The 11,428-nt window shown below is 35.1% G+C and overlaps 1 protein-coding gene across 1 annotated transcript; it reads right to left on the bottom strand.

The window, feature by feature from the left end:
- Positions 1–7,078: 7,078 nt before the first annotated feature.
- Positions 7,079–10,160, bottom strand: LOC109186595 (sodium-coupled neutral amino acid transporter 3-like). The gene is made up of 5 exons (XM_019336648.1): positions 9,704–10,160; positions 8,590–8,742; positions 8,306–8,509; positions 7,732–8,197; positions 7,079–7,415 (listed from the first exon to the last, which is right to left on the bottom strand). Exons 1-5 carry the CDS (start codon positions 10,101–10,103, stop codon positions 7,292–7,294), a joined length of 1,347 nt encoding a protein of 448 aa, XP_019192193.1. The 5' UTR covers positions 10,104–10,160; the 3' UTR covers positions 7,079–7,291.
- Positions 10,161–11,428: the final 1,268 nt, after the last annotated feature.

Here is an 11,428-nt window from a genome sequence, read left to right as displayed (position 1 = left end):
TATATATATATATATATATATATATATATATATATATATATATATATATATATATATATATTACACAGGCGCGTTTTTAATCCCCAATTAATCCCATCTATAAATATATTTTTTAATGAATGATACTGATTATCATACATTAATGGGAGGTTGGTTCTCATATGATCTTTACATATATGTATTTAGGTAAATTTGATAATATATTTTAAATGGAAGAGATGGAGCAAATGATGATGTGACAACCTTTTAAATCACAAATATAATGTGTGTATTCAATATTTATAATAATTATGATAAGAGATATATTTAGGGTTGATTAAGATAAGATCATAATAGGCGTATATAAGCGAATCGCGCATGCAACATGCGCATTATAATGGACCAAACAAGAGGACAAGCATGAAGGTGTACCTTGTTCACAATGATAGCTGTCTTTTTGTGTCACTTTTTTTTTTTTTTTTTTTTCTTTCCCCATAACCAAGCTAAGTTTAACATAATTGAGGTGGTCAATTTTTACTAGGCTAATCAAGTCTATTAAATAATCATCCATATATACCCAATTATTAATGCCTAATCCCTTTAACATCAAGGATGTTATAATCGAGTAATATGAAATTCTAAGTAACAAGTTTGGATTTGATTCTCATTGTCGTACGCTCAATAAACATTAATCATGTGTAATAATAGTCTGCAAATCACATAAAGGAAATAAGATAAATCGTACTATATATGAAGACCATATATAACGGGCTCGTTATGATCGAAAAGATGTTGACAAGAATCGACATAACCTGTCATTTTAAAAAATTATCTTCTAATCTTTATTCGTGATGTGCTATCAATGCGGGTAATGCTTTTCTTTCTTTTTTTTTTTTTTTTTTTGGTGCATTTAACTACTACATGAACTCTTTTTTGTAATAAGTCTTTATTATTTGATTAATTTGTTGTAAGGTCAACTAATTTACTGATAATTAATAAATATAAAGGCTTTTTTTTAACATTATACTAATTAATAATACATGTAAAGATTGAAAAGAACTCCATGAGGAAAAATATTTTCGTTATTCATAAGCCAAGTTGCTAGATATATACATAAGAAAACTGTAAGGTGTCAAAGAACACTGATATGATTTGTACTGAATACAAGCATGCATAATATGCGTAATTACACTAAGTATTGTGCAAACAAACTAAAGATCGGATTAACAATATCTTATATATAACTTGAATAATATGCATAAAACAATACTAATGTCAATTAACACCGTAAAAATTCTCATGACACGATATATAGTAAAAGAAAAAAAGACAATTATCCGCTCATTAATTATTCTCTTTACATTTGAACTAATATAAGGCGTGGTAAAAGTTTGAATGGATAAAATATTGGATGAGATAAGGAGGGGTGAAACGTAACATATGAAGTTTTTCTGATCTACATACAATACATTATGGAAAGTAGTGAAGGGAAGCATCAAATATGGAAGTTTATATATTTGTGATTTTTGGATGCCTCCAAATAATTTTCACGGGGAATTTGGAGCTCCTCTTTTCTCCAGCCGTCACCTTTTGTCTCAACTCTCTCTCTCTTTCTACACGTGCCCACAATAATCCCCTTCTCTATAAATACATACATAATAAAATATATCTTTTCTTTTTTTCGGCACCCAAAAAATATCTTTTTCCACTTCACAATTTTTTCAATAAATTAAAAATTTTCAATCCTCCAACCTCTATATGGTATGCTTTTGCTGCCATGGTTTGTCCAACTTGGGCAAGTTGGGTATATACTTGGATCTAGAGCATTCATTTGAGATCACATTCTATCAAAATTCAATCCTCAATCTCGTGATGTAGTGTAAATTACGCGTTAGAAATGTCTAATTCTGTATACGATTAAAATAAACGATATGATGTTACGTTTTCTTACATATATATAGTATATTAAAGCAACTGTTTTTGTTTTGTTTATGTGGACATTAATGATGTTTTCTTGATGATTGATATGCATCCCATGCTCAATCATACATGCCTAGACCAAGATGCATGTGTGTTGTTCACTCCCTTGTAACAAGCTAAGGTGGAATGATTAAGTTCAGATTGTTATAAGTTTGAACTTTATAAATGAATTGAAATTCACGTGATAAATCATAGATGTGCCTCAACGGTCTACATATTATCCAAAATGTCTGTATTGCACTGATATTCACAACAAGGCTAATTTCATACCTTCTAACTAGTAAAATCAAACTTCTAACTCTACTTTAAACTGATCAACTAGTTGAGCTGTATCGAGATCGGTTTTATAATACTTTCACTACTATTTTACCAACAATACTTGGTGGCTGGATGAAGTGGCATCAACCAGATGATGAAAACTGGCAATTCCCATTCACTTTTTTTGGCTCCGAATGGCCATTAGACAAGAAGGGGGGGGGGGGGGGGGGTAGGGGCTCATCAGTCATCACTCATATATATATCAGAGTCGTCGTCATGTAGACACAGAAAGCAGAGAGACAATTCTCATCGATCTTACAGAGTCTTGTGACAGTTTGTGGGCAATAGATATGTATATCCAATAATCCAAGGTTTTCCAGTGACACTATCACGAGATGGTTATCAGTATACACATACAAAACAGTTCCATATATATATATATATATAGATAGATAAATAATCAAATAAGACAATATCGTTTCATGAAACTGTAAGATACAACATGAATGCACAGAATCTACTACAACAATGCACAAAAACTACAACATGAGTGCCCATAATTTAGTGTCTGTATTCATATAGTAGACTGTGTGTATTCATGTTGTTCTCACAGTAGTCTCACGAGAAGATGTTGTTTCACTGGAGCATTAACATATATATATATATATATATATATATATATATATATATATAACCTAATACAATATCATCACACTATACTACGTAGCAAACTTTGTCATTTGCCTTACCAATATAATCCCCCCACACCCCCTCCACCCCCACCACCCACCCACCCACCCACTTTTGCTTTTGCCACCATTGTCTCCATTCCTCAATGACAAATCACGTACCCACCTATTCACATGTGCGCCCCTTAATCATTACAACACTACAATTCTCTCCATACATTTCTCCTGCTCAAACCCTTGTCCCTTTTCAATTCCATCCCCCCCTCCCCCCTTTTTTCCCTTCCTCCTGTGCTCTGGTGTTGTGTGTTTAACTTGCTCCCTCTGCGCTGGTACGATGTTCGTCATGTATTCACATTATCTCTCCCTGCACTTTCTTAGGATTCCTGCACCCATACATAAGACAACACTTCATTAGTTGTTCCACTTGTTAGGTCTAGTCGGGGCTGACTCGGGGCACGCTGTGTGCTAGGTTTAGTCAAGAGTTTTATAACACCTCAGTAGTTGTTTAGTGAGCTAAGACTCAGCTCAACTCGATAGATGTTACGTGTCAGGTCCAGTTAGGACGACTCGATGTTGTGTGTTAGGTTTAGTCGAGGGTCATTACTGGATGAAAATGATCTTAAATCAAGTCGAAAGCCTTGTTTCGACCACTTTTGATATCCGGAAAAACCTTTGTTGCTATTTCCGACCACTTTTTACTTATTACTTTCAGGTGGTCAGAAATTTCATAATTTCGAGCAGTGGGTTATTCTCGGCTTATTACTAGCTAGCTAGGTAGTTAGCTACCCTTTTCTACTGCATTGATGCAATGGGGTTTCACCAATAGTGTATGTAGGGTTATCCTCAAGAATAGTAACAAATGTAGGATTGTTTTGGTGAGTGTTGCAAAGCCATGCTCACGTGAGTAAGAGTATCACTTCGGGAAAGTACATTCACATGCAATTGTGACAGGACCAGAACAAAATAAAGCTTATTTAAATCACAAAGTTGGATGATAATTGCACCATCCAAATTCATGTATGTACAGTTTATGTAGTGACAAACTTCTGATTCATTGGCTATTAACATTGTTTATATATATATAAACCCAGACTAAATTAAAACAAACCCGGATTAATGCATTTTAACCCGGATTAGGTTTGTGTTATAAGGAAATGCATGATTTTTCATGCAGAAATATTAAAGCATATGAATATATGATGATGCAGACCTGAAGAAATGGCCGGCAGGCAAAATCTTTTCATGTTTGCAATCTTGATCTTCATTCACATATAAACCACAGCAGCACAGAACATTTGACAGCTATATCATTTTTGTTTCATTCTAACTAAATATTATTCTCCAGATAAAGTTTCTGGGTATTAATTTTTTTTTTTATAAGAAAACTTGCCGCCCCTACCTGAAGGTGCACTGTACTTTAGGCCAGCAAAGTCAGTCTTATGACCCTAGCTAGCAAAGGACCACAAGGACGTAAACCAGCCTAGGTTACCATAGCTTAATTACCGGCTCAAACTAACCAATTAAGAAGGTTTTATCACCTTAACCAGCAAAGAATGACAAGAGACCACAAGGCTAGAGGTAAACTAACCTAGATTGGGATGGCGGACCGGCTCAAACCAATAAGGCTAATAGGCAATTCCTATAAGTAGAGCTGTCCCAGCCAACTGTCCAACCAATTCAATCTGGGTGGAATTGCCCAGGAATTAAATAATTTTAACTATTGACATTATATCACAGCCATTGGAGTCTTAATCTTGATCTTGGACTCACACATACAGGCCGGCTGCAGCCATGTGAGGACCATGCATGAATTGACATAGTCTGGCCTGCAAGGTTCCTGGCAACTTTAATTTGAGCTGATATGAAGATGGCTAGCTATATATATGATTCTATTTAATTTTTAATGTATAATTATCTCACATCATATATTATTTATGTATATATAATTATATATATACTGAGAATCTGTGTCCTACTTCTCATCACACTTCAAATCCATGTCAAATCTGCAAGTATCTGAACCATATACATATATGTGTGTGTGTGTTTGTTTTTTCTAGCTAGCTCAAATAACTCTTCCATGCATGTGAATGCAACTCTCGTGGTCATCATTTGTTTCATGTTCTGTGGCATAGAAATTCTAGCCGGCTCGGCTCGAGAGCCAAATTCAGTATCCTGTCACACTTTTATATATATATATATATATATATATATATATATATATAGTTATGCTCTCCCGGATCGCTAACTTATTGGACGAAGGTCTAGAAAGTCAAATTCAGCATCTTGTCATGCTACTGGACATTCAATATGTGATATTCAACATGCCTTATCAATACAACGCTGACTACTATGTTAGTATAAAGAAATGTAGAAGATATAATTACAAAATATTAAATTATTAAATTATTTAAAAACTCGTCTTTCCAAAATATAATTACCATCAAATTAAATTATTGAGCTATATTGCATATTTTGTCTGAATGCCCCCTTCTACCACATTGATTATGACTAGTAGCAAAATGGCCAAATTTTGCCACCATTCAGGTCATGAGATATATAAATTTAAATCTTGAACGGACTACACAAATTAACCCAAAACAGAAAAAGGGAAAAACATGTATATATGGAGCATGTCCCATCAACAGTATGGGAAGATTCACAGGAAAAAACAGCACAACCACAAAATGGCATGGCGGCCATAGCCCGTAGATAACTTGAAACAGTTAGTAAATCGACGGTTAATACAACTGAAGGATATATACGTCTTCCGGACAGTGGTCCAGTGGTTAAAAAACGACACTTAAAATTAATTATTTTCATTTCCATTGGTCCATGCCAGGAGTTCTTTGTACCTTAGTGTTGAGTCTTGAAACTAGCTAATCAAACTCGATTTACTTACTCATAGATCTTGGAGGCTAGCTCGTTCATCGGTCCAATATGTAATTTTGCAAAACTGAGATATATGGGTTAATTATAAAAAGAAAAAAAAAACTATAAAGGATATTGTCATTTATTAATTAAATAATTCTATATTTTCCATGTCATTTTCAGTATTGTGCGTGTGGACTTTTGCAAAGTCATAGGAACCACCCGACCAGACATTAAATTGAACTAGGATATATAATATTTTACGGAGTTTTTTTCTTTTTCTATTATCAGATTATATATTTTTCTTGTTGTTGAGTTGAATTGCTCAAGGTATATATCTAGAATAACCACACACCTACGGCATATATCTAGAATATACGGAGTAATATTTAATGTATCGTTAGTTTATAGTATAGGTACTACACAGTAACAAGGAATTACATTCCACTAAAATGTTCCATTGACTATAACAAAATATCAGTTTAGTTCTGAAAAAACAGACATCTACCGCTAAAGAAACAAAAGATCAAATTAATTAAGGACTTAATTAGACAAAAAAAAAAAATTAAGGACCAAATTTGTAATTTCACTATGGTCAATGGACCATTTCGAAAATTAACACTACATTTTAATACTTGATACAACACAACAAAAGTTCCTATAACATCAATGTTACAAAAACCATACATATACCACTACACTTAGGTTATTGTACCAGATACAACACGACACCATTAAAGTTCCCATGACATCATTACAAAAACCACATACCACTACACCTACGTTGTTGTACCAGATGAAGGAAACTGTAAATCGTATATATTCATAACACAAATAATACAAAGTATAAATCGAATGAGACATGAGCATAAACAGGAGGTAGCTACAACAACTAAAATACTTATTCTACAAAAGACTAAAGACAACTACTGCAACAAAAGGTATGGTCAGTCCACATACTATAAATCATGCCACCGCAAGATGGAGGATCCATCGGAGACGCCAATCTTGAACCAAAAAGACAAAAACGAACCACGACTAACCAGTAAAAGTTCCCGTAACATTAGTAGTGAATATTTATGCAAGTTGAACTAAATAGTTTGAAGACCCTATCAATGTAACACCACGTTGAATAACATTATAAAAGTTCCAATGTATCCTAGATTTCTTGCACTCATATTTGGTGACATAAGCAAATATAGTTAAATATGTATGGATGATAGACCAACCAAGAATGCCATTAATTATAGCTCGGTTGCTCCTATAATTTCATGTGCAGGAAACTGTAAACATAACAGAAATTTTCAAACTTCATGAATATCGGGAATCATTTATAAGATTATTGCACGTTTTCAACATAATTGAAGAATCAAGAACCGATACATGGTTGAACACTAATCTTAATCTGTTTACAGCAAAGGGACTATCTGACCTGATACTGTGAGAGGCTGGCAAAAAACGGCTCTCCGCAAATTTTTTTTTTCCTAGAAATGTTTTCAAACTGCAAAATCCGGTCAGTTCTTGATAATATAGGTTGATACATTGGAGTAAATGGCTGTTAGACTAGTCCCAACTGCGAGCACGATGACCAATACTGCCAACATCTTATCCCGCTTAGTACTTATATTGTGAACGTCTCTGCAAACGATTTTCACGAGTTATTGGAAGGATATAACGAGAAAAAACATAGAGAATTGAATTGAAGCATGTGCTCCATCTCAACTAAAAGCCTAAGCTAATAGTTGGATTGCAAATTAATGACTATATGCTCAACACGCCCCCTCACGTGGACCGTAGTCGCTTTGGCATGACTCTGTTACCAAATTGAAGCATGTGCTCCATCTCAACTAAAAGCCTAAGCTGATAGTTGGATTGCACATTAATGGCTATATGCTCAACAAATTGAATGAAGAGAAGCAAGATTTGCATCACGTGAAGTAAAGATTCAATTCACCTAAGAATTATCGAGCTGGGGAATATGAACATGAGGCACATGACGGTGGTTGTTCCCATGAACTGAAAGAAGTACCATATGTTCGGGATGGCAATTGCAGCTAGATACATGAACGCAAGAAGAACACCGGTGAGCGATAAAAACCTCGGGGTTTCTGTGGACAACAGAGGCCCTTTCGGGAATAACAGTTCGTCCACATTAACCCTGAGAGAATAATTCATGACGGGAAACACCAACATGAGGTGAACTGCATAACTCAACCGAACAACGATGTTAAGCAACGTGCCAACAAAGGAATCAGAATTTTGGTCGAAGTTCACAAGCATATCTGCCATGATTTCGTCCCCGAATAGCAGATAACCAAAGAATCCCACAGCAAAATAAATGGCAACACATAGCACTAAGGATATCCGCACTGCTGAGGTCATATCAGATGGCCTCCCGAGTTCTGCTCTGACTGGATGAACTGCAGAACGAAAACAAAACGAAAGGGTAATTTCGGAATCGACTATAGGATGCTGCATTTGCCATCGCATAAATCTTTTCATATCTTTGTAACCTAACATGCTCTTACCGTTTACATGGCATCCAAAGGCGGTGGCAAACACTGGAATCGTAGTGAAGAGATCAAAGAACGAGACTCCATTTGCAAAATCGGGAAAAAGCCTTAAACTTCCCGTCTTCCCTTTACACACATAATATATCGCCATCCCCGAGCATATGGCAACAAAAAGCACCGCTAGCAGAATGGATATTGCTGACGCATGTCTAAGTGAATCTATACAAATAAGAAACGTAACGAAATTTCAGTTCTTTATACCAAAAGGATAGATATATAAAGGCCAAGAGATCACTAACCTATACGCCGTATACAAAGCAAGGGAAGCATAACGAAAAGCACCACAATAAGGACGGAAAACGCCCGTGAGGTCCACCAATGGATGCCAAACCATTGCTGTAGGACACCAAGGTGCAGTGATCCATCAGAATCATTTCCCGAGAGGACATCTCCTATGAAAAAAGAAGCCACAAACTCAATCAATTTAAGAAAATACTAGAAAAAAAATTGCACAAGGGGGAAGCAACTATGCAAGGAAATAGGTAGAAAGTAGAAATCAAGAACTGATACCAGAAATTAGTAATAGTACTCACTGAATAATCATGGGATTAACTTCTTGGCCACAAATCAAAGAAGGTTTGACATTATTACCAATACAATATGTGAGAGTAGTAAAAGTGGAACTTGATTTTGAAGCTGTAAACTGTGCATGAAGCCATGAACAGTGTTGAACTGTTACATTCCCTTCCTTTTCAAATAAAAAATGCAATCTTTTCTTTTTGAGTGACTAGGAAATTGCAGCCACTACTAAGGGTGTGCACGAGTTAAGCCCCACCTTGTGAACTTAGCCGGTAAAAAACTATGAGGTAAACTAGCCTAGATATTTTCTAATTTACCAGCTCAAACCAATAAAGTTAAAAAGGCTTTGGGGGTGTTTGGTAAATAGTTGTTAGCTGTTAGCGGATTAGGTTAGTGGGTTTGAGTAATTAATAGCATTAGCTGATTATAGAAAGATGTTTGATAAATTAGCTGCTAGCTGATTACACGTAACTTGACTTTCTCAAAAAGCGGATCGAAAAAGTGCTTTGAACGCTTTTTGAATTTTAACATTTTGAAGCAATAAGCTGTTACAAAAAGCTAATTAATCAAGCAGTTATGTTTAACTAAATCAAATGGTCAAATAAGCCAAAATTGGCTGATAAGCTAACTATGTTACCAAAGGGCATGAGCAGTTGGAAAAAAAATGCAATCTTTGATCTTTAAGATACAAGTCTATAACACCCGGCTGAAAAACTGCAGAGTATAACAACAGCTATCTAGACAGCATCAACAGAAGATATGTATTGCAATTTGCAAGAATCAATTGAAACCATAAGATATAAGCATTTAAGAACACAAGAGATTGTTGCTTACCAATGATGATTAAGTAAATAATAAGGGCACCCAGGTTGGTAATCATGACACAAATCTGAAGCGCCATGGACCCAACTTTTCCAAAAGACTCAGCCATCAATCCACCATACGAATCCGTCTCGCCGCAGTTGCTATACTTCAAGAGGAAATCGACGGTCACCTCCACGAAATACGCCACGACCAGAATCACAAAGAAGCTGGGGATCACTCCCAGGACCTTGAAAGTTGCAGGGACTGACATAATCCCAGCGCCCACCATGCCCGTTGAGACGTTGAATATGGCGCCGCTTAGCGACCCACCCTCCGCTCTCTGGCACTCTATCGACGACGGTGACTGGCACGCCGCCGCAGTTGACAGAAGCGGTGCTCCGGCTCCGATTTCTTGGTTTTCCGGCTTCATGTTTGTCGGGTGAGTGGCGGTTGTTTTGGCGAGGTGTTCGAGTGAAATCTGCGCTTTTATAAATACCACTTTTTGGTGGCACCAAACACTCTAACAATCTTCTATCGAGTCTGCGCTTTTGTAAATACCACTTTTTGGTGGCACCTAACACTCTAAAACAATCTTCTATCGAGATTTTGGATTAATTACAGCGGTAGTATTATGGATTTGGATTAGATTTTGGTCACAAATTTGATAATTGATACTATATATTAAATATAGGTGTTGTTTGATGATATAGTAACCTTATCAATTAATTTTAACTTATTTAATTACTATTAGCTATTTGATTTGGTTAAATTTATTGAGTGTTTGATTAATTAATGAGTTAATACCCAAAATCGTCCTCGACTATAGTGGTTTTTCTTAATTTCGTCCTAAACGACTTTGGTGACCTAATATCGTCCCAGACTTTTGTGTTTCGCTCAATTTAGTCCCTCATTTGTTATTCTGTCCATTTGGTGTTAAATAAATAGACAATTCAGTAATTTTAATATTGACATCTCTTTACTCATAGACATGTAAACTGCGAAATCCCTTTTTTTTTTACGAATTACTCCAGAATTACTCCTAAAACTGCGAATATAAAATTTGATTTGCAGGTCCGAGGAGTAAATCTGGGTGTAATTCGTACAAGAAAGAGGAATTTCGCACTTCACAAGTTGAAAGTAAAGAGAGATCAATATTGACATTACTGAATTGTCCCTTAATTTAACACCAATTTGACGGAATAACAAATGGAGGACTAAATTGAGTGAAACACAAAAGTCTGGGACAATATTAGATCACCAAAGTCGTTTAGGACGAAATTGAGAAAAACCACTATAGTCGAGGACGATTTTGGGTATTAACTCATTAATTAATTTTTTGTAACAGTTTATTACTTTAAAATGTTAAAATTAAAAAATTGTTCAAAATAATTTTTTCGATCAGTTTTTTGAGAAAGTTATCTTACATGTAATTAACTAACAGCTCATTTCAAAAAAAAAAAAAAAAAAAAAAAACTAACAGCTAATTTATTAAACATTTTTCTACAATCAGCTAATACTATCAACTAGTCAAATATACTAATTCAATTAGCTAACATCTATTTACCAAACACCCCCTATAATTTGGGTGATCAATTATATTCACAAGAAAAAAAAAAGATTTGATTTGATTTGATTGGTCCGAAAAGAATCTCTAATAATTGAATAGATCATGATTTGTGTATTTGAAAATCATAAGTTTTTGCTAACGTCTTTTCAGCAACTTATCCGTTACACAAAGTTTTTTAATTCCACACA

Source organism: Ipomoea nil, unplaced genomic scaffold, assembly GCF_001879475.1.
Source record: "Ipomoea nil cultivar Tokyo-kokei standard unplaced genomic scaffold, Asagao_1.1 scaffold1407, whole genome shotgun sequence".
In the NCBI taxonomy this organism is placed as follows: Eukaryota; Viridiplantae; Streptophyta; class Magnoliopsida; order Solanales; family Convolvulaceae; genus Ipomoea; species Ipomoea nil.
Note: the sequence above shows the minus strand (reverse complement) of the source record. Positions and strands in the feature narration are given on the sequence as shown.